Source organism: Anticarsia gemmatalis, chromosome 8 (genome assembly GCF_050436995.1).
Source record: "Anticarsia gemmatalis isolate Benzon Research Colony breed Stoneville strain chromosome 8, ilAntGemm2 primary, whole genome shotgun sequence".
NCBI classification, from domain to species: domain Eukaryota; kingdom Metazoa; phylum Arthropoda; class Insecta; order Lepidoptera; family Erebidae; genus Anticarsia; species Anticarsia gemmatalis.
Window position 1 is genome coordinate 5,001 of NC_134752.1, and position 23,685 is coordinate 28,685.

The following is a 23,685-nucleotide window of genomic DNA, read 5'->3' on the forward strand; positions in this document are numbered from 1 at the left end:
AGACGTTCCCAACCAGTGGTCCGCGAATGACTTTAACAGGTTCCCTGTCCCCATACAATCCACTTTTTTCTATCGTATATGTCCCACTCTTTTTTTGTAGTAAATTGTTAAAATAATTTGATAAATCACTGTGGTTTTATTTGATTTGCTAATCAAGAGGATGTACTCCATACGTCCCAATACTAAAAATGTGCATTAACCTGCTACGTCCATTTAAAAAAGGGGCATTAAGTTGGCTCTAAATTTGATCATATGTGATTCATGAACGTACAATCCTTGTTACAAAATATATAACATTTTCAGTATGATCAATACACTTTATTTTTAATATACCTACTTACATAGTGGTCCCTGCTAACAAGAATAATTTAAAAGTGATCCCGGACTAAGAAAAGGTTGGCAGCCCCCGATTTACAAGGATAAATAATGAAAAGAATAAAAAGCCTTTTGATTATGTAAAAGGTATTATTCCTTTATGTTACTTTCAATGAATTACATTAGGAGTTTTGCTCCCCTAATTTCAGCTACACGCACACGGTGACTGCTAGTCGAGATATATTCTAATACTTATCATAACTTTAAGTATCTGCTTTAGGTGGGGTTCGAGAGTCTGCTTGAACAAAAGTACCACTCATTTTGTTGACACGTTTATTTATATTAATAATAATTACGATTACTATAAACTGTAAATACATAGTTCAGTTTATAAACAAAAACAAAAATTTGACAGATTTCATGATGACAGACAATCGGCACTCGACACATAGAAATCATTTCTCGAAGTTCTGCTAATGAAAGGTGAGCGCTGCAGGCGCTCTCTCCTTTGATGTTTCACGCGCGAAAGAGCGTGTGGGTAAAGGCACGTCGACGACGTCGGTAAGAGTGAACGTGAGTTCAAGCAGAGTGGTGTCGCTCGTGCAGCGCCGCGCGCACGCGCAGCAGGTGCGCGTCCAGCTGCGCGCGCAGGCGGGCGCCGCACGCGCCGCTCAGCGCCGCCAGCGCCGAGCACTCGGCCCACGCGCGCACCGCCAGCCGCGCGCCCGCCGCCTCGCGCCGCACCGCCGACACCGTCTCCGTCTCATCTGAACACGGAACCGACGTTTACATATTTATGTGACATAAAACATTAGTGTGGCATCGGTGTCGTAAAGTGGTCCCCGCTCACCGCAGAAGAAGGGCCAAGGCAGCAGCGGCGGCGGGGCGCAGGCGCGCAGGCGCACGGTGACGCGGTGCGCGGCGGCGGCCCCGTGCGCGGGCGCGTCGCTCGCGTGCCAGTCGTGCGCCTCCACGCGGCCGCGGCCGGCGCAACGCGCGCCGCACTCGTAGGCCACGGAGTAGCGCCACGTGGTGTAGTTGCTGCGGTCCTCCAGCACCGTCCACGAGCCTCTGCGACCGAGCACGCTGCGTTATCGTTGCGCTTCGATCGCTTACATAGCGAGTATCGTAGAACGCTTCGCTCACATGTTGGGCTGCTGCGAGAAGTCGGCGAGGAGATGCGCGAGCGCCTGCGGCTGGGCGCGCGGGAAGTGCGCGCGCGCCTCGTGCTCGGTGCGCAGCGACACGCCGAGCGCCGCCAGCAGCGCCGCCGCCAGCGCCAGCGGCCACCAGCGCCGCAGCGTCGCCCGCCCCGCTCGACTCGCGCTCATCGCGCTCTACTGCTGACGTTTTATCACATACGAATATATGAGGCCAGGCTGACCTCGGCTCGTCAGAACGATAATAATGGTAGGTACCTTTAGTACCTAGGGAGATTTAGACACAAAATTAAATAGCGCGTCCTGCGAAGTTATGTTGCCTTCCTGGTTAGGGTGGTGCCGCCTACAACTGTTCGTTACGCAGTCGCACAGAGTAAGAAGGCGTAAATTATGCCCCGAAAGCAGATATATGGGAAAAGAAAGGAACAATTTACTGTTTTGAACACTGTCAATTATTTATTTTACCTGTCGAATACCCACCATACGTATGCTACTGTTTAGTGTTTACTACAAATTTGGGATAGAGAACTAGGAACCGTATTTATCTGGTAAAATGTTAGGGTTATATGCCTACTTGCTTATTTGGAGCTTGTGCGAGCTGCTGAAACGGTTAATTTGTAGGTAAATAGAAGTAACTTACGCGAATAAACGTTAGCACACAACACAGCGCGGTAAATAAGTGTAGCGACTGTCCGTATGTCTGTATGTGAGATGTGTGCAGTTGTAACTGTAGCGAGCGGCGCGTGGCGAGGAGGCGCCGGAAGTTTTCAGGCGATAGTGTACGTAGCGAGCTTGTGTCCGCGATAATGACGTCCGGCCACGACGCCGACGACACCACTGAGCGCCACTGAGCGGTAGTTTCGTAACACAAACTAGCCACCAACTAACTAGTAACCGGCTGTGAGACACGCCACGTACCTACACCACGCACACCACACGCGCGCGGCGTGCTCTATTAATAGACTCATCGTTATTAGTGCACAGAGAGTAAACAATCGACGCGGACGCTGCACCGTGTTGTTGCGAACACTCCTCCGTCTGGCAGTAGATGAGATCACCGCGCCCCGCTGCCGACGTCATCACACAATCATTATTTATTACACTGCTTTTATATAATTGTTTACTTTGGTACCCACTTATAATTTTTCATTTACAATATCTGTGGTCTGTGTTCAAAACAATGACAACACCGAGAAGAATACCTCTTAGAACTCATTCATCTATTGGACAGTTATACGTCGCAAGTTCACACACACGTTTACACACGCGCTACAGTCTACACACGTGAGTGTGAGTGCCTCTATCCCCACACTTGCCTGTATTGGGTACAATGCCGCGCATCACATTTGTTTCGTCAAATAACACACATTTGATGATATTGTCCAATTTATTCATTTACATTAATTATATTCATCAATCACATTAAAACAATCAATATTCACGCAACAAGAGAAATCTTACAATCCATTTGCTATTAAATTAGAGCACATTATGTTCATAACGGAATCATACAATATTGTACACAGTCGCGCTGTCACGCAGCACTTAGTTACTGTAATATGTACACGTCACGTGACGTCGATAGGCGCCACTCACAGTACAATTTGCAATAACATAGTTGATTGATCTGGCGTCGGCCGTCATCGTCACATATTACATACACAATTACTTCAGACATATCCCACAACTCTAAACCGGTTCGTTCACTATTACATTTGGATCGAGTCGGTTCGTTCGTGTTCATTATTTACAATAAAACATTCACAGGTATTCTCGTATAAAAATAAATTATTGTTATATTATAAAAAAATGGAGTGTTTATGTTTAGTATTTAGAGTGGAAGCCGAGCTCCGAGCGGCACGGAGCGATCACTACGATCACAGGAGCGGCGTCCGTCCCGCGCCCTGCGAGCGACGGCCCCGGCGCGGCTCTCGGCGGCGCCGCGTCGACGACTCGAGCCGTCGTCGACGCGGCGCGGTAAACGTAATCATTCGGCACACACAATCATTTCCGATCCGACAACTTACGACGATCGTCATCGCGACCCCCTATCCGCGACATCGTCGCGAGACGAAGCGAGCGAGCGCCGCCGCCGACCGCGGGCCCACCCTCGCGCACACTCTACTTAAGCACTTATATCACAACCATCAAAACATATTCAAACGGGCGCCCGTCGTCTCGCGCGGCGGTCTCTCGCGATCGACGAGCGACGGCCACCGCGGGCGGCGCTCACGCGGCCCCGTCGGGGCCGTCCGGCTCGCGCTACCGGCGCCGGCGCCGCCCCTTGCGGTAGCCCTTGCCGTACCAGCCGCCCTCGTCCGGCGCGTCGGCGGCGCGCGGCGGCGAGTCGCCGGCGCCGCAGCACGCGCACAGGTAGCGGCGGCCGCGGGCGCGGCGCCAGGCGCGGGCGGCGGGCGGCGGCTCGCGCGGCGGCCCGTACCACAGGCAGCGCCGCGCCGCGTAGTGCCGCGCGCACCACGCGCACTCGGGCGGCGCCGCGCCCGCCTCGCGCGCCGGCGCGATGATGGTGTGCAGGCCGGGGTACAGCGAGGCGCGGCACAGCAGCACGGCGCGCCGGATGATGGCGGCCGCCAGCGAGCCGGCCGCCAGCGCGCCGCCCTCCGAGTCGGACGAGCTCTCCTCGCGCTTCGCGTCCTTCGCCTCCGCCTCGGGCTCGTCCTTCGGTTCCGATTTCGGCTCCGCTTTGACGTCCGAGAGAGGCGCCGTCGCGGCGTACTCCGGCGGCGGTCTCTTCGCGATCTCGCCGCCGGCGTCTATTCGGGGCTCGTATTCCAGGAGCCGGCGGAGTCTCGAGCCGAGCCCGACGGTGCCGTTGGTCGGCGTCGGCGTCGGCTTCGCGTCGTCGATCGGACCGATCGCCGGCGGGAGCGACGGGGGCGGCGGGCGCGCGTCGGCGAGCGCGGGGCCGCGACCGTTGATCGTCAGCGGCCGCCGGTCGGGGTCGCGCCGCGCCATCCGGAATCTTCGCAGGTCGGCGGTGGGTCCGCGCGGGGGACTCGCGCCGGGCGGCGGCGGCGACGGCGCGTGCTCGGCGCGCAGCAGGATCGTCGCCTCGCCCGACTCGAGGCTCACCTGCGACAACGAATGGAACACGCCTTAGGAAAGAGGCTCAGCGGAACGAGCGAGCGGGTCGCCGCGGAGCGAGTCGCGTACGCTTTACCTGAAAGGCTCGCAATCGATCATCGGCGGAGGGGGCGGGCGCGGGGGAGCCGCGAAGGCGGTCGGCGAGGCGCCGCAGCGGCAGCTCCTCGTCCGAGTCGGAGGCGGAGGGCGACTCGGGCTCCCAGTCGTCGGACGAGGCGGAGTCGGCCGGGCCGGCGGGCGCCAGCGGCTCGCGGCGCGTGGTGTGGCGCTCGGGCTCCGCCAGCGGCTCGGCGTGCGCCAGCACGGGGTCGCGCGAGGCGCGGTAGCGCGGCACGCGCAGGCGCAGGCGGCGCGCCACCTGCTGCATGACGGCGTCGCAGCGCGCGTTGATCTTGAGCGCCGCCACCGAGTCCTTGGGCGTCCACTGCAGGTTGACGATGTAGAGCGCGGGGCGGGCGCGCGGCGCGCTCTGCATGCGCCACAGGCGCGGGTAGCGGCGCAGCACCTTGAGGCTGGAGCCCAGGCACAGCACCACGTCGGCGCGCGCCGCGTGGCGCAGCGCGCCGGCCCAGTTGAGCGGCCAGGCGGCGCGGCCGCGCTCGCCGAAGTGCACGATGGAGTCGCGCAGCTCGGCGCCGCACGCGTGGCACAGGCGGCGCGTGGCGTGCTGGTGGCGCGCCGTGCGCTCCGTGGTGTCGAAGGCGCGCAGGTACACGCGGCGGCACGGCGCGCACAGCTCCGCGAACATGTCGCCGTGCAGCTCGGCCAGCGCGCGGCGCGGCAGGCCGGCGCGCAGGTGCAGCCCGTCGCAGTTCTGCGACACCACGAACTTGAGCGCGCCGCGCGCCCACAGCGCCGTGAGCGCCATGTGCGTGAAGGTGGGGCGCGCGCGGGACACCTCCACGCGCCCCACGGTCTCGCCGCGCTGCAGCCGCGTCCACACGCCCTCCGGCCCGCGGTAGTCGGGGATGTCCGCCGCCGTGCTGATGCCCGCGCCCGTGTACACCTGCCGGTGCACGCGTCGAATACGATTAGCGCAAGCGACGCTATGACACGGAGTGAAACTTGTCTGTGACTCGATTCTACGTGTTATCATTTCTGATTAGTCTAAAATTCTGGGTTGTAAAAAAAAAGTTGACCATCAAGAGATCTCGGAATTTTGATTCAGTATTATGAACTTATTACGCTACTATGAAGCAACCTCATTTACACAATATGAATCAGTCAGACTGATTCAAAAATGTTTAGCAAGAAAGTTTAGAAGCAAACTTGTTGGCCTCTTTACATCAGCTTAATGTGTTTGTTGGCCAAAGTTATCACTATATTATAATGTACATACAGTACATTGATCCAGTACACGATGTGTATTAATATTACAGTTCTCAGTCTGTTCTCCGTCAACACCCGCAACACTTACAAATGAAAGTACACCTCAGAGCTTGATATGTTATTATTTTATCTCAAAATCAAAATCAAATCATTTATTCATTTAGGTCAAGTGCTGACACTTATGATAGTCAATGATACAGAGAGTGAATTTACCGCTAGTTCGGAAGGACCACTCTTTTTAATCGCCAAATGGTTTAAACAATATTTGAGTGAAATCCAAAATTTAAGCTTTAATACATTTAAATTAGTTATTAAACGCAACTTATGTCTAAAAGGCTATTTATTACACTGTTAAAGATTATTTGGACGATAATAAAGCTTGGGACTGTGCTGCTTCTACCAAGTCTGTTTCAAATAATGTACTAATATTTTAATGTACATTGTTTTACTGTGTCCTACCAATAAGTTTCCTTTTGATGTGTATTACTATTTTTATTTGCTTAAATTTTAAATTGGATTTATTCAGTTTTTTTTAAGTGTACACAGTAAATCATCAATACTAAATTGTATCAAACAAATGGACATTTTAAAAGAGCAAGCCGTGAGTTTCTTGCCGTTTCTTCTTACGAGCTACCAGCTTTTCCGAAACGGACATAAGAAATAAGAAATTATAAATATTTCAAATAGTTGTTAAAAAGTTTATGAAATAAAGGATATTTTGAATTTGAATTTATGCTTGGTATAAATCATAGATGATGTAAGTAGCTGCTACCTACCAACACTACTGAACACACTTTGGTCATAACATAAATTAAATCTAAATGTTATAATCTCAATACCTTATGTACTCCGCCATGTAATGAAACCATGCCGAGTTTTAATTGATTCCAATACCCTCTTTGAGCTTAGGGCCCCTTTGATGTTAAACAATAATAAATTAAAATGACATTAGGACTTAAGTACTCAAACAGATGTTATGACATGAACATTTTTGTTTCCATTGCAGCATACGCTTGGTACTTAAGTCTACCTCAACTAGGTATCCTGAGTTGTAAGCTATGTACTGATCTGAGCTGCATGTATCATGTGTGTACAGTGGCAGTCCAAACATGTTTGATCTTTCATTCTGCAAAGCAGTTAATGAAGTGATTATGAGAGTTGTTCACTAATCACACCAGATATTCAAATTCTATAATTTCCTGAATATCATACAATTGAAGCATGGTATATTATAAGAAAGCAATGACATAATACCAACTACCAATATTGTACAGGCATGGATCATTTTCAACTGTATAAGCTGATTGAAGAATGAGTAAAATCTTAGGTAATCCTTCTTCAATGAGGTGAATACATACTGAGTAGGTACTAACATAAAAATATGTTACCCAATAAATGTTGATGTAGATCAAAGTTGTGAGTCAAGTGCTGGTGCTCAGAACAATAATTAACTCTGCATGAATGACTTTTCATTCACCAACAGCAGCTGCTCAGCTGATGAGATTGACAATATATTCGTGACGTAAAGCTGACTGAGATTAGGGAACTTACCACGAGATGTTTGGCGTTCCGGAGAGCGCGCGCGAGTCGGCGACACTTGTCGCGCAGCACGCGCGGGCTGTCCTCCACCTCGCGGGCACGTTCAGCGGCGCGAGCCCGACGCAGCGCCGCGGCCGCCGTGGTGGCCACCGGTCGGCCGCGGCTCAGCGGCACGCGGACTGCGGGCCTGGCCCCCGGAGCAGCCCCGCCGGTCGCCGTCGCTGTAGCGGCACCCGCTGCGACTGCCGCCGCAGCAGCGTCGCCGCTAAGGCGGGCGCTGGAGCGCACTCCGCCGCGGCCCGACATGACCCCTGCTACTGGCCACGCCTGCTCGACGACGTTTTCCCCCGATGTCTTCCGTCTATACGGTCTATCGTTAGCCCCCGCCTGTCGCACATGTCGTTCGAAGCTGACGGTCGATCGCGACGCTCGTAAACAATCAAGGAGCCTGTCGTTGTTCGTTCGTATGATCACGGGTACACAGATTATAAATAGTTCATCGACGCTGCATGTCGACAATGACCTGTCAAATGTCAAGTGCATTGCGAAAATGTAGCGAAACCCCTTACAGAAATAAATAGGTACATACACCAAAAATATATTTAGGCTATATCTGATACCTACCCTTTTAATTTATGTAATTATCTATTAGTGATAACGTAGGTACCTAACAAAGTGTCATTTTTAAGCTTATCTTATTTATTATTTATAACATATTGTTTACTAAAAATCTAACAGTAAAAGTCAAAATAAACAAAAAAAATTGCTCTAGTGAGCGAAGGAAAGACTATAAGTAGATATACTTAGAAATAAAATACTTATATTTTGAAGCGATAGCGGAGTGGTATGAAGCTATGAACTGGTATTGCCGAGTGTCGACTCAAGTGGTTAACGGTTCGAACCCATTACCCTAGGCAACACACCAATGACTTTTCAAAAATATTTCCAACGGGGAAGGAAAACGTCGTGATAAAACTATGCATGCCGAAAATTTTTTTAACGCATTTCTTAACGACATACAAGGTCCCCAGCCTGCACTTGGCCAGCCCAGCAGCGTAGTGGATTCAAGGCCTAAACCCTTCCCCAATTCGGGAGGAGAAATTGAACTAAGTAAGTAAAAGGTTAATTTCAAGGAATAATTTATCTAGACGCACTGGCTACATTTAAATAAAATTAAAGTGAACATTTATGAAGTGGGTTAAAGTTAATACCACCAACGTGTCGTATGTTAAGGCTACCGTCTTAGGCGGACACCCAAGTAATAGATATTAACATACATAATATATTATCCTTTTTTCTCATAGGAGTAGGCATACACCAAAGAACGTCCGTTGGTTTGATCCTTAGAAACGTTTCTTGCCTCATTCACATATATACATCTTGGAATACAGGATCGTCGCTTACGTGTACAGTGCTACGCACCTGACATTTTTCAAGACATCACTAATATGATCAGTGGATTTATTTCTAGGGTGTCCCCTCCTCAAAGTACCATTTGAAATTAATATTGATATATTTTTCGTATATTTATTAACCCTAGAAAGATAACCTACGCCTCAGAGGCGCCCGCGTCCGTTTGAAATTTCTGTCTCTTTCTAATGAGCGCGCGTATCTACCTGTCCTTTTTAGTTAGCTTTTTAGTTAGTTGTAGTTAAGTTAGTTCATTAAAAAAAATATATTAATATATCGTACGCCTCTAAAGCGCATGGTTATCTTTTGTGGCAGTCAAAATATGGTTATCTTTCTAGGGTTAAAACTATACCTCCTCAACATGCTCAGCTGGCTAAAAATCCTCTTATTCAAATTTACATAACTCTGTCATGATTGTCAATAATTGACAACTGTCAAAAGGTTCTTTTAGGAAGCTTGACAGGTGAGATGTGTTTGAAATCCGTGTTTATTGTGCAAAAATCTTAAAAAATCATTATTTTACCGAGTGCTTTTCTCAATTTGTTGAAATAAATGCAATTCTGGTACAGTAAACTATAAGGTTGCAGTGATATTTCGTTTAACAAAGTTGTATTTTTTCCAGTTCCACTTGGAACATCGGATCCTTTTCAACATGGTAAGATTTCAATCTATTTACGTTTATTATGGTTTAAAGCTGTACTTACGGCTGCCTATTTACATCTATCGCATATCGGCAACGTATGAAAGCATGAATGTAGATAAATAATAAGATAAATAATACGATGTTTGAAGGCTATGTGTTGTTATGTTTCAGCCGCGCGAGATCAAGGATATCAAAGACTTCCTGCTGAAGGCGCGCAGGAAAGACGCTAAGTGTGAGTGTTTCATATATTCTTTTTGTGCTATTAAAATATGATCACTTATTTGAGAACACGGGACTTGCTCCTCTTTTATGTCTCTGTATGTTGTGAATTTGTTAAACAGTAAACATCCAGTACTTGTAGCTAGTTCATTTTGGATTTCCTAAATACCACTTGTGATTCACTTTATGTAGGTTATGCGTTATTACCTTTATTGCCTTTCCACAACTATGTTAGAGTCGGCTTCCAGTGATGCGTTATTACAGCATAGAATCGTTATCGTGAGCCATATTTGTATAATGCCATATTGTATGTATGGAGCATGCAGTGCTGTTAACTGTTGATCACCTTACAGTGACATTTGACATTGTTGTAACACTTGAACCTTGTCTCTTGTTGTTGATGTTCTTAGACATGTTGATGATCTTTACAGTTTGAGGTTATATTATAGTGCACAGTGCACAGCATACTGTCTCCATTCTTACTAAGTCAAGTTAGGATGAGCATGCAAAATTGTAGTATGTTGCTGGCACTGAACTAAGTACAAATGCATAAGTAAATGTATGGCTTGATGTTATGATTGTGATGGTTGCAGCTGTGAAGATAAAGAAGAACCCTGAGAATGTGAAGTTCAAGGTGCGTTGCTCCCGCTTCCTCTACACACTGGTCATCACTGACAAGGAGAAGGCAGAGAAGCTCAAGCAGAGCTTACCGCCAGGTCTGTACTACCACTACATACCTCACTGCACCACTGGCTGGTTGGCTAGTTAACCTTTCGTATGCTTAGTAGCAGATCTGATCCATTTACGCTAATAGCTTTGAAGCAGATCTGCATGAATCCCGGCGAATATAAATCTCCCCAGATCAATATTTCAAATTCAATGGTTGTTGTGCGTATTTGAAAGGTGTGTGAATCATGATCACATTTACTACTATAGTATATACAAAGCATGCATTTTACTCTCTTTAGCAGACATCCAAGTGCTGAAAACATTTACCACTTCTCCTTATTTTTACCTTACCGTTTTGTTTGATGCCTAGTGAAACAAGTATTACTATATGATGATTTAACTGGTTGAATGTGTCATGCACAGTGTGGTGCAAAAAGACATGAGTGTGAATATGGTTCCTATGAACCCTATTACTACAACTTTGCTGTCTGATACCAGTACCTAATGAACTGTATAAAAGATAGACAGAGAAAAAACGTCACAGATAATTTCGTTTTGTTGCTCCGTCAACTACAGAAACTAAAAACCAGAATAAAATCAATATTCAAGGGGGCTGCCATACAACCTGTTGGTTGTATGGCAGCCTCCTTGAATAGTTGTTTTAGTTTTGCTCAATATTGATAACAGCAGCAACACACACACACAGTAGATGCTTGAAATATTCACAGAATATTTATTTATTTATTTATTAGCAGGCATGCAGTTGTATACAACTTTGTATTCAAAATTTAACTAATCAAAGATATCCATGGTATAGAGCCCTTTGTGTGCGAGTATAACTAGTGCTTGACTGGTTTTTGGGAATACAAAAGTTGTTGGCTATGGAGTGAAAATACATAACTGAGTAATACATAATAATAATGTCCTCCTAGCCGATATACGGCTTCGGCGGTCAGTTTCATTGAAACTGGCCATCTATGCAGGACTTTGTTTAGTGTCCAAGTGTGTGCACAATACACAGGTACACTCTCTATTCCATCACTCTCATAGCCCGGTGGGACAGATAACCGACACGACCAGTGAGAGGTCAGGCGCAGGACCGACGGCTTTACGTGCTCTCTGACTATCAAGCGGACAAGTGACACTGCTACAGTATGTAGCAGTGTCACTTGTCCGCAGCTAGTGTTAAGGTATATGGTGTTTGGTGATAATATTGTGAAGTAAAATAAGTAAGTAATGTGGTGTTCTGTTTGTTGCAGGTCTCCAGGTTAAGGAAGTAAAGTAAAGTGACTAGCTGTAAATATAATAAAAACCTAAAAACCATTTCATAGTATTATTTTATATGATCCTAATAAGTTAAGTATCAAAAGTTGTGTGGTGTTTCAAACAATCACCTCCTTCACAATGTCATGTAATCAAAGGTTTAATTAAAGTTAATATTATTATGGTACACACCTGACACCTACACACAATATGACAATACACACCAAACACAGCACAATGAAGTTCCTGTGTAATAGAATGGTTTTAATTGCGAAACTGTTACATTTTCATAGCAGCTGAGCTTCCTCTCAGTTAGCTATGCATTGTGTCTGGTAGTAGTAGTATAGTACCTATAGTCAGTCTAACTTATGTTTCTTCTCCACTTTGATTTGCTTTAGACAACAATTTCGGAAACCTCACTCGTTCATGTCTTTGCACTACACTGTCGGCTAGCTAGCTGTAGGTATTTAGGCATCGTCAGCTGAAGGAAAACTGGTGGAGCTTTCCATGTCATGACAGTATACCATGCCTGACAAAATACAACTAGAGTTATGATCTAACTTTCACAAGGTGAGTAGTGAAATTTAGTACAGTCGATAGGTACACGAGTACATCGATTAGCGGGCATTATGTAGTTATTAAAATGATATTGAGAAAGCAGTGTTAGTAAATTACTCAAGCCCCTAGTGTAGCGTAGTGCTGGTCAATATTTCTGCTACAAAAGTGTATATGTAACTGTAAAAGCCCGACCAGTGGTAAATCCTAAGATTTACCAACTCTCAATGGTAAAAGTCCGAACAATACTTTTACCTCTATTCACTTGATGATGTCGAGATGTCGCCGGAGTCCCGCTTCGCGGGGCTCCTTCTGGGTGGTATAAAAAAAAAATAACCACGAAGGCTAAGGTGGGAGCTTCGCTTCGCTCGCTCCCACTTCAGCCGTCTGACCTAACCTACCCATGTCGGTTTGCCCAAAATTCCTTCTTTATAACACGTTATGATATGACTTTATCAACTTTTACCGTGTGATTATGTAAATCCTAAGATCTATCAAGTGAATAGTGGTAGAAGTTCGAAATAAAAGAATTGTTCGGACTTTTACCATTGCGAGTTGGTAAATCTTAGGTTTTACCGGAAAATCTTAGGATTTACCACAGTTCGGGCTTTTACAGTAACATATAATATATAGTCGATAGATAGTGATATAAAATGGCCTCATTGTATTGACGAACTTTAGACGTGAGTTCACATCACTCAACGGTTGCACTCGCAGCCACACCGACGATGACCGAGACCGAGAAAATAGGCGGTGCGTATTCTGCTTAGGGCATCAAGTTGTATAAATCTGGCACTGCTCAGAGCCCACAGACTAAAGTTGACTGGAAAAGACGTTCGTTTATGAAGTTTTAAATCAATACCAACATTCTACAAACAATAACTCAGAATACCCGCAGGATCACATAAGAAGCCATTGTAATTTATTAATCTGTGTCGGCATTTCGGGTTTGAATAGAGCAGTCCGTAACGATATAAGTACTTCGAAACAAGAATGTTATATTATTTTTTATTGTTTATATGATAGAAAATCACTGTTTTATGTATTAAATTAAAATTCTTCAAATTGTTTTTTATTAATTCTTATACTAAAAAAAAACTTATTTATACCTACGTGTATGTTACTCATTTCAGTTTTAAGATATGACATTATTTTGTTTATTGTATGTATTCCGTGTAGGAATCGAACTTACGACTTGTGAAGCAGTTTGCGGCATGGCGGTTATCTTAACCAATGCGTCACGGAGGCCTCTGCGCCTCGATTCTACATGTTAATCAGTAATTGGTGATTACCTATGTTCATTTGTCCAACAGTCAGAGCGGTTACTCCTTGCAGCTCAGGTAAAATACATTATGAGACCTTATTGTAGTTCGTTCTTTATTTCTATCTTGCGTCACCTAACAATTTATTATCGGCATAAATCCGGTGCTAATAGTAACGGGACTAACGTAGGCTGTAGTGGCGACTTGTCAACGTTCATAGTGCATCAGGTTTACAGTTCTTAGGGCGGGCGACATGCGGCACGCGACACTCAGCGTTACCGCGGCATCCGGCGGCAGTGAGCGCGCGGCCGAGTCAGGCGCCGCACGTGCCGGAGCGCTCGCACGCGCCGTCGCAGAATCGTGTCGATCACACGCGATAACTTGTGCCGCGCTCTGTGACAACTTACTCAAGTGATTCATTATAGCAAGACCTCGCACTCAGGTTTATAAGTTAACAGTGGAACATAGTTAAGTGTGCAACTAGCAACTGGAGGCTCTCCAAAAGTTTCAGTTCAAAGTAAGTTTGGAATTTAGCTTACACGATACTTAAGTCATTGTCGTTCATCAAATAATCCTAAAAATAATTATAGTAGGTAGGTATTTCTTTAATTATCTATTTTATTGAAGATAACGTTAACTTCGGTATTATAAACTTAACCACGTCAAGGCGAGTACGTTGCATCAGAGTGTGCAGGTACTCGCAAAGCACACGCGACGGCAGCTCTACGTACGTTTTGACGTTACGATGATACCATAAATAATATACTATAACAGCTGTGTGGTTTAATACAAACCAATCCTACTAATATTATAAATGCGAGTATGTACTACTGAACCGATTACGATGAAATTTGGAAGGTAGATAGCTGAAGGCCCAGAATAACATAGGCTACATTTTATCCTAGAGTTGCCGAGGGATCAGGACTTACACGGGAAAGGGGGTTCCGCGCGGACGAAGTCGCGGGCGTCTTCTAGTTCTAAATAGGTATATTTGCATGAATAAACTTTTCTCTTGCATGAGACAGTACCTTTACCCGGCGAAGTTTATGTTAAACTTTTCTTTGAGATTGTAGCTCAGTTACAACGGTTTTTTCATTCATTCTATAAACTTATAAATTATTTTTTTTACTAAAGGTTATATGAAAGTTTATTTGAACTATAGGTACCTATATGTAATACGTGTAGGGTAGTAATGAGCTAAAACAGCGATAATTGAATGAATCCTATCGTAGTGACGGTTAATATTGAATGCTGTTTCTTCACCGGCAGTTCGTGAAGTGATAGCTGCGTGACACGGCGTCTGCGACAGTTGCCTGCTTGAATCGCGATGTGCTCAAGATTATTTCAACGTAAAGAAAACTACTTTACATCTAAAAACTGAGCTCGGAACTTAGACGCCGATGTCAGATCTTGCGTTTGGAGAATATACTGTAACTATGTTAAGTTGCGCTGCAGGACGGTGGGAGCACATGACGTCGTAACATTGAGTGTATGTTGAGAGTGGATAAACGTAGGCAACATAGGTACTTGGCAATAGGCTCGCACTCTATTACGTGGGACTAACCTCGGTCTAACATTGTCGCTGGCGAAACATACTTCTAACCTAACCTACCCATGTCGGTTTGCCCAAAACTTCTTCTTTATAACTATATTACGGTATATAATTATATCCCTAGTGATATAACTGTGTTACGGCTTTATCTATCTTACTGCGACACATACATCATACGCCTCTACCTACACCTTCGGGTATAACAGGCGTGATATTATGTTTGTATGTAACATACTAATTGTTGTGTTATAATATTATAATCAAAACGTTGAGTGTGAGTCGCGCACCTGAGTGTCTGTGTGTTGTGTGTGGCGCGCCGCCAACTCATTAGCCTCGGAGAGGAGCACATCGCGTTGTTTGTGAACTGTAATACAGTGTAGTAAACAAATACGACGATACAGCGAATAGCGAGTATACATTCGCTCGGCGTTCACCGCCTGTTATGCATTACACAGAAAATCCTGACAAACCCCGTATTTAGGAGGACGGCCGCTTAATGGCATCTTAAAAAGTTATTAGTGAAGTAGGTATCATGAGAAGCGCACGTCCCGTGTCATCTTGAGCTGGCAGTGGAGACTGCACTCAGTTCGATAGAGCGGCTGGAGATTCATTAATTCTAGGTTGATCTGAAAATCTTATATTCACATTATTCTATAACTGAACAAAGACTCGAAGTGCAGTTCTACACGACACACTAGACTTGAATTCATTAAATACTTGAACTTTCAGCCACCTGTAAACATCTGGTTTGAAGGCTAATTGAAAAAAAAAAATCTAATCTGTTTCATATTAGTGATCATATTGATGAAAAATGAAAAATGAAAATATTTTAATTTTTTCATTTTTTTTCATATGAGTGGTCATATTGATGCTCCCATCACGCTTCCAATACGCACCTACTATTAGATTTTTTATGAAACCAACATTTTAATCAAGGTATTATTAGGGTGGTAACCTTAATAATGCCTTGATAATTTTTTTTTAATGTGTTCGGTAATATTGGTAGCTAGTTAAGTGATATATGTATATGTTACTGTAAAAGCCCGAACTGTGGTAAATCCTAAGATTTTCCGGTAAAACCTAAGATTTACCAATTCTCAATGGTAAAAGTCCGAACAATTCTTTTATTTCGAACTTTTACCACTATTTGACGAATAAAAATAGTGGGCAGGAGTTCCTTGACCGCTCTTTCAATTGGCTCTACCTTACGAACCGGTGGTAAATTCGCTAACTGTATTTTGACTCACAAGTATCAAGCGTATCGTAGCTAGTTACTATGGTTATAAATTGGACGGAACTGTAAATCACAAACAAATTAAAAATAGTAGTTTGAAACGAGTGCCACCATTTTACGTGATAATCAGAGGCATGCCATCTGTCTGCCTATTGTTTTATCATTTGGTAATGTTTGCGGCACAAGTTGTCCCCGGGGACACGTGTAGGGCAAGCGCAGTGTGAGGGTGCGCGGGGCTGCTTCGAGGTATATATGTATATAGAAGCATTGGAAAGGTTAATGAGCGACCATTCACATTCCAAGTTATGTATTGTCGTCCTGCAGTGACTGGTGGTGAGTGGGGACTGGGACAACAATATTGATATATTTGTTTTTCATACTTTTTTATGTTAATTGTGTATCAACTAGAGTTTCTCGATTCCCGACTGTTTTTTGTTCCCGGATACCGAGACTTCTCGAGCCCTATTTCCCGGGAATTCCCGGGCAGTCGAGAAATCGATAAAATCTATTGATAACATATTGAAAAGATTATAAAATTGATTAAATCACATTTTCGCAAACAACTATTGGTGAATGTTAATGAGTCCTAGTCAAACAGCTCAAAAATTATAATATTTATAGATTTGAAATTTGAAAAAATTTAAAATTACTTGTATTGACTGACTGACAATAATCATCGCACTTAGGCTGTGCGATGATTATTGTCAGTCAGTCAATACACAAGTTAGAAACTATACAAGTTAGAAACATGTAATTTGGACATGGGGTGCATTTAATGACGTACACAAATAAAAGATAAAACATCAATATAAGTATCAACAACACACTCACTTGTGATCACAGAGAATATTTTTTTGGGTGTTTGTAAACTAGAATATAATATAAAAACGAAATTTAAATTGGCGAACCATCAAACATTCACTTTTAAAATTTACAGTTTAAATATAATTACTTTAATTCGATACCGGGTAAATTTAAATAAATAACCGAATTATCAAAAGTCGTAGTACTAAAATTGTTGTATTTGAGGTATACTACCTGGGGTTTTTTGGGTAGTAGATTATTCAGATTCACTCGGTATAACAGTCAAAATGTTTTATTTAAATACCGACTATCTTCGATGTTGATGAAAATATATTTTAGGTAATAATAAAACCAGGAATCAGCTCGAAACCACTAATTTCATGGCATTTTTATCTTTCTCGACTTCCCGGGTACTCGACCAATTTTTTCCCGTCTCGACTTAGACCAAATTTTCTGGGAATTCCCGGATCGAGACTTCTCGATGAGAAACCCTAGTATCAACATTCGTTCCACTTTTATGTTATTCTTGTTATCAGGGACCACTATGTTAGTATTTTAAAGATAAAGTGTTTTAAAAATCCTGAAAATTGAAAATTTTAAAGTCATTCGCGGACCACATTTTGACTTTGTTGATTCGCGGACCACCGGTTGGGAACCACTGATCTAAATCGTAACACTTGTGCTAAATTGGTCGCGGTCAGTGCTGCCCTTATTTTCACCGAGCTGCCGGTTTTCCCGAGCCATCATACAGAGAACCGTCTTTACTCTTTGGTAGCCTTCGTTTGATCTGTCCCTTCCAGTTCACCAATACTACTACTAAATGGATTGAAGTCGGCCCTAAATCGGTGGATTTATTGTTGGTTGACTTCAAATTATTGCTCAGAAAAAAAACGCAATGAGTGGAGTGTCACCGCTAGTCGACGAGTGGCGCATCACTCTGTTGTACATAGTCATTTCTCTGAATGTAAATTAGGACAATTTTGTTAAATTCATTTCATTTTTATTCGGGTTCGTGCTTTATGTTACGAGCGTCGCGACGCGCCGCCGAAATTAAATGGCGCCATTTGATTTTATATAATAGGAGTTACTTGCGCCGCCGTCCGCGACTCTACGCGCAATTATGTACTTTTGTGACAGACCGACAGCCGCGGGGCCCTAGCGGTTATACGAACGTTCAAATAGCACAGGAACCTGCGTGCGCGATGTACGAAGGGAGCAGCTTCGTTTATGATTGAGTTGTTCAGCAGTGATGCCGTGAGCGATGCGCGGGAGTGGTGGCGCGTGGTGCGCGGGGCGCGTGCTCAACGTGGCGGCGGCGCTGCTGCTGGCGGCCGGCCTGCCCGTGCCCAGCGCGCCGCTCGCGCCGCGCCCCGCGCCCGCCGCGCCGCCCGCGCCCTGCGCCGCCAACGCGCTCTGCTACTGCCGCGCCGACCACTTCGCATGCAACTACGTGCCCTTCCACCGGTTCCCGGACACAGGTGCGTCTCGCTCCCCCGCCTCGTTGTTCTCGCCGAGTGTCGTATCGGTATGACGTGTGTGCGCGTGTGTGTGTGCAGAGCCGAGCGTGTGGCACGTGTCGGTGTCGTCGGCGCGGCTCGGCGCGCTGGGCGAGGCGGCGCTGGACGGGCGGCGGCTGCGGACCCTCGTGCTCGTCGCCTCCAGGCTGCATCACATCGAGGCCGGTGCGCTCACGTACGTCACGCAACAGTGCACTCACCGCTCGTGTACGTACTCGTGCTCACACTCGCATACTCTCACAGCTGTCGTTGTTATTGCAGCTCCATGGTGGCCACGCTGGCGTCGCTCGATCTAGGCTTCAACGAGTTTACTGAAGTACCTTTAGAATCACTTCGCGAGTTAAAAGTATTAAACTGGCTTAATTTACAAAAGTGAGTATAATAAACCTTATCAGTTATAATTACTTCCTGACGTAAGATATCGAACAATTGAGGTAATTTTATGTTTACAGCAATTATATAAGCGACTTGGATTCGGACATGGATTGGGGCTTCCTGACGGACTCGTTGAGCAGCCTGACGCTGAGTAATAATCACTTGTACTCGTTGAACGAGGGCGCCCTGTCGATGTTACGTCAGCTGGCGCAGCTCGACCTGGACGGCAACAGACTGCACGCGGTGGCGGGCGGCGCGCTGCCGCCGGCGCTGGCGCTGCTGCGCCTGTCCGACAACCTGCTGGCGCGACTGCCGTGCGCCGCGCTGGCGCGCCTGCCGCGCCTGCGACACCTGCACCTGCGCAACAACGTGCTGCGGGCCGAGCACAACCGCACGTGCCGCGCCGACCACTCGCGCGTCGACTCGCTCGACCTCAGCCACAACGAGCTCGACGACACGTTCGAGCTCGAGCTGCAGCACCGCCTGCAGCTGCGCCAGCTGGTGCTCGACTTCAACGAGTTCACGGCGGTGCCCACGTTCGTGGTGGACAACGCGCGTCTCGAGAAGTTGTCCATCGCTTATAATCGCCTGAGCCACGTGTCTGACGCGACGCTGCACGCGCTGCGCCGCGACCTGGAGCGCCTGGAGCTGGATCACAACGAGTTGGTGGCGGCGCCCCGCGGCCTGCTGGAGCTGGCGCGCCTCCGACATCTCTCGCTCGCGTACAACCGCCTCGTAGAAGTGGCAGTACTCCCGCCGCACCTGCACTCGTTGTCGCTGGCCGGTAACTACCTAACAGAATTCCCTGCGGGCTTGGCGTCCCTGGTGCCCGCAACACTTGCGTATTTAGATCTCGGCTACAACCAGATCGCGGCGGTGGTCGCGGACGCGTTCGGCTCGTGGTCGGACGCGCTGACCACGCTCATCCTGAAGGGGAACCGGATCGCCCAAATCACGGCTGCGGTGTTCCCCGCCACTCTGCCGGTGCGCGAGCTGGTGCTGAGCTTCAACGAGCTGTACCACGTGGAGGAGGGCGCGTTCGCGAACCTCAGCGCGCTGCAGGTGCTGGAGCTGTCGTCCACTCTGTTCAGCGGGGCGTTCCCGCTGCGCGCGCCGCTCGACTCTCTGTCCTGGCTCACGCTGGACAACAACAACATTCATTACGTGTCGTCCGAGGACGTACTCAACCTTCCGTCGCTGGAGTATCTCAACTTAGACTTTAATAAAATAGCGGAGTTCCCCAGTGAAGTGTCCCTAATGAACCGTTCATGTAAACTTAAAGAGCTGAGACTGTCGTATAATTACATAAGTAAGATAAACAGTGAATTCCTCGCCGAACTGCGAGAGCTGCAGAGCGTGGATCTATCGTACAATCGCGTGCACAATCTCACAGAAAACAGTTTTACGAATTTGTTCAATTTAGTAGTGTTAAATTTGGCGGGGAACTCTGTGGAGTTTATAGGCGAGCGCGCCTTCTCGCGTCTCCCCAAATTAGAGGTGCTCGACCTACAAGACAATCGTCTGGTAGAATTCTCAACGGAGTATTTTGGCAACGTATCGAACGACGACACTAATTTGTCGGTGAACGTCAGCTATAACAGAATATCATCGCTAGTCGGCGGCGGACCGACGCTGCTTGTTAATATTCTAGACCTGTCGAACAATCTGCTGGAGACTTTATCGAAAGCTTTTTTTGAATCCTTAGGCCCGTCCCTGCGACAACTCTTACTGTCAAATAACCAACTGACACACATAGACAATTCGGTGTTGAGTGCACTGTCGCACCTCGAGGTGCTGAGTGTGCGCGACAACCACATCAGCGCGGTGAAACGGCGGGCGTTTGCCGAACTGAGCGCGCTGCAGATCCTCGATCTGTCTCGCAACCGACTGACGCAGCTGTCCGTGGAACAGTTCCTCAACATGCGGCGACTGCGGCATCTGCGCCTCGACGAAAATGAGCTGCGCTCGCTGCCACGAGACTGCTTCAAGAACACTGTCCTCGAACACCTCGACCTCAGCGGCAACCAGCTCGCCATCTTCCCGAGCAGCGCGCTGGCGCAGGTGGGCTTCACGCTGCGACGCCTGGAGCTGGCGGGGAACCACCTCGAGTACCTGGACGCGGCCATGTTCAACAACATCGCTTTCCTGCATGAGCTCAGCCTCGCGCGCAATGCGCTCACCGTTCTCTCCGACAACACGTTTGCGGGACTCACGCGGCTGCGGAGTCTCGATCTTTCGCACAACGCTATTAAGACCAATTTCAAGGAGCTGTTCCACAACGTGCCTCGTCTGCGTCGCCTGTCCCTCGCGGCCGCCGGACTCAAGGCGGTGCCACATTTGCCGCTCGCTAATCTCACCGAGTTGGATCTCAGCGGCAACTCGATCGCTTCGTATCGCGAGAGTGACGTGAGGCGCCTCGCTCACCTGCGCGTGCTCACCCTCGCGCGGAACAGGTTCACGTCGCTCCAACCGGCGATGTGGGCGGCCCTACAGCGGCTCACGGCCCTCGATGTGTCGCAAAACCCTATAGTGCGTATCTCCCGCGGATCCTTCGAAGGCCTGCATCGCCTGCTGCGACTGCGCATGGATAACTTGCATCACCTGGAGGCGATCGAGCCTCGAGCTTTCCGTCCTCTGTCGTCTCTCCGCAGGGTGACGCTGGAGTCGCCCGCCGGCGCCAGGCGAGGCGAGGTGACGCTGGCCGACATAGCGGCGTGCACGCTCGGCTTAGAGACGCTCGAGGTGCACGTGCGCGAGTATGCGCTCGACTCGCAGCTGAGCGGCCTGCGCGTGCCCAAGCTGCGCGCGCTGGAGGTGCGCGGCGCGGCGCTGCGGCGCGTGGCGGCGCACGCGTTCGCGTCGCTGGGCCGCCAGCGCGCGCTCACGCTGCGGCTGAGCGGCACCGGCGTGAGCGCGCTGCCGGCGGGGCTGCTGCGGCCGCTGGCGCGAGTGCCGCACCTCGCGCTCGACCTCAGCCGCAACCGCCTCGCAGCGCTGACTCCGGCCGCGCTTTATCCCAACATGACCGGCTGGAACCGACTCGCCACCAGACTTCTCCCAGGTGATAATTAAGTTAATATCTCGGTAATCGTTACCTACCAAATATCTACAAAAACTATAAATGTTAATAAACTATGTCATAATAGATCAAACGCGTGAACCTTTACTTATTCTAGATATTTTTCATAAAACTGTATTATTCCCTGCAGGCGGGCTGGTGGTGTCGGAAAACCCACTGCGTTGTGGGTGCGGCGTTTCATGGGTGGGTTCCTGGTTGCGGCGCTGGTGTGCGGAGGTGGGCGCGTGGTCGGCGGGTGCGCGCAGCGCCGCGCGACGCAGCACGTGCGTGGCGAGCGGCGGCGCGGCGCCGCTGCTGGCGCTGGAGGCGGACGAGGCGGAGTGCCACGCCAGCGCACTGTCGGCGCGCGCGCCGCCGCACGCCGCCGCCGCGCGCGCCGCGCTGCTGTGGCTGGTGCTGGTGCACGCGCTCAGTTAGTGCCGCCTCGACGTTTACCTCCGTTTGTGGTGTGAATATTAGAGTCAGTGCCGTGACGACACGTGCCGCGGCGTAACTAACACGTTCGGGGATCGCTCGAGCGTTGAGACGATCATTCGTGTGTCACTCGTACAATATGTGAGACAGTTGTGAGTGTATCGTGAGTGTCGATCTCGTTGTAAATGTGTTTGTAAATAATACGTAATTAATTTAATTTTGTACTGACTTTTGGTGCTCTCGATATTTTTAGATGTACATTTAATACAGACATATTATTAGGGCACATGTCATGTGAGATGTGTGAGGACTGGGAGAACTGTGGGGTTGAGTGAGTGCTCCGCGCGTGAGGGAGAGTGTCGTGATGTGAGCACGGTGGAGGGCGCGCGGCTCACTGCAGCCACTCACATGTGGTGAGATGTGATGACAGTGATGACGGTGACTGTACAACGAACGATTACATAATGATTAGCTATAAGGGTAGTGTGTATGTGCGCACACCCCTACATGTATGTATATATGGATGATGCGTTGCATTTGTATATAGGTATCAACTGCAAAGATCATTAAATATTTTTGTATAAAAGTATCGTTTTATTCAATTCACCCGGTAGTTGTGACGCGACGTGCCAGTCATATCGCGTTTAGTGACTGCAGCTTGTGATCAGCTCTCACGCTTTACCGACCACCGATTGAGACACGTACAAATTATTACAACAGACAATTTTCACGTTATTTTATTTATTTCGTCTACAGTACTGTTTTGTACAAACAGAGCAACAATAAATATGAATTTAGGAATGACATTTTTCTAAGAAAATATATTCCTGTCTGCGGCCGGAACTGCGGCTTTGAATCAAAATCATAGTCTTTCTCACGTAATACTTACAATCGAAAACAATACCACAACACAACATGTATAATTACGTATCTATAATTAATGAAAATATTTAAATAAATGTAAATGTATTCAACAGTTCGTAGCGCCGTAGTACCGTAGCGACGTAGCGTCATGCTGCGCGCCGCTACGCCGGTGCTCGGAGAGGCGTAGCTCTCGATAAAACTTGAGCGGAAGCGTTTAAGTCGGGCGGCGCTTTGTGAAATCCAATTTAAAGTTAATAAGAAAGTAAATTTAGCTAGATTTAATTTATTTGCATATGGATTTATGTAAACTTGTAGAACGAGCTCGCGTCTATCTATCGCTGGAGTCACCTGCGTCACCGGCGCCGCGCCACGAGCGC

General features: G+C 47.5%; 4 protein-coding genes across 6 annotated transcripts; 2 read left to right on the forward strand and 2 right to left on the reverse strand.

Annotated features, from left to right (window-relative positions):
- Window positions 1-631: 631 nt before the first annotated feature.
- Window positions 632-2,696, reverse strand: LOC142974563 (uncharacterized). 2 transcript variants are annotated; one of them, XM_076116976.1, is made up of 4 exons: window positions 2,116-2,696; window positions 1,462-1,655; window positions 1,166-1,386; window positions 632-1,082 (listed from the first exon to the last, which is right to left on the reverse strand). In XM_076116976.1, the coding sequence occupies exons 2-4, from the start codon at window positions 1,644-1,646 to the stop codon at window positions 895-897; spliced, it is 594 nt and encodes a 197-aa protein (XP_075973091.1). In that variant the 5' UTR covers window positions 1,647-1,655; window positions 2,116-2,696; the 3' UTR covers window positions 632-894. The 2 variants fall into 2 exon arrangements, with proteins under 2 accessions (XP_075973091.1, XP_075973092.1); XM_076116977.1 differs by having other exon boundaries at window positions 1,462-1,658.
- Window positions 2,697-2,843: 147 nt separating this feature from the next.
- Sirt7 (sirtuin 7) lies at window positions 2,844-7,971 on the reverse strand. Its single transcript, XM_076116975.1, has 3 exons — window positions 7,461-7,971; window positions 4,657-5,586; window positions 2,844-4,568 (listed from the first exon to the last, which is right to left on the reverse strand). The coding sequence occupies exons 1-3, from the start codon at window positions 7,752-7,754 to the stop codon at window positions 3,738-3,740; spliced, it is 2,055 nt and encodes a 684-aa protein (XP_075973090.1). The 5' UTR covers window positions 7,755-7,971; the 3' UTR covers window positions 2,844-3,737.
- Window positions 7,972-9,285: 1,314 nt separating this feature from the next.
- RpL38 (ribosomal protein L38) lies at window positions 9,286-11,712 on the forward strand. Its single transcript, XM_076117503.1, has 5 exons — window positions 9,286-9,321; window positions 9,481-9,513; window positions 9,673-9,733; window positions 10,314-10,436; window positions 11,649-11,712. The coding sequence occupies exons 2-5, from the start codon at window positions 9,511-9,513 to the stop codon at window positions 11,672-11,674; spliced, it is 213 nt and encodes a 70-aa protein (XP_075973618.1). The 5' UTR covers window positions 9,286-9,321; window positions 9,481-9,510; the 3' UTR covers window positions 11,675-11,712.
- Window positions 11,713-13,780: 2,068 nt separating this feature from the next.
- On the forward strand, window positions 13,781-22,986 carry LOC142974933 (uncharacterized). 2 transcript variants are annotated; one of them, XM_076117510.1, is made up of 6 exons: window positions 13,781-13,986; window positions 18,304-18,537; window positions 18,616-18,751; window positions 18,838-18,948; window positions 19,029-22,012; window positions 22,161-22,986. In XM_076117510.1, exons 2-6 carry the CDS (start codon window positions 18,321-18,323, stop codon window positions 22,445-22,447), a joined length of 3,735 nt encoding a protein of 1,244 aa, XP_075973625.1. In that variant the 5' UTR covers window positions 13,781-13,986; window positions 18,304-18,320; the 3' UTR covers window positions 22,448-22,986. The 2 variants fall into 2 exon arrangements, with proteins under 2 accessions (XP_075973625.1, XP_075973624.1); XM_076117509.1 differs by having other exon boundaries at window positions 18,307-18,537.
- The last annotated feature ends 699 nt before the right edge of the window (window positions 22,987-23,685 follow it).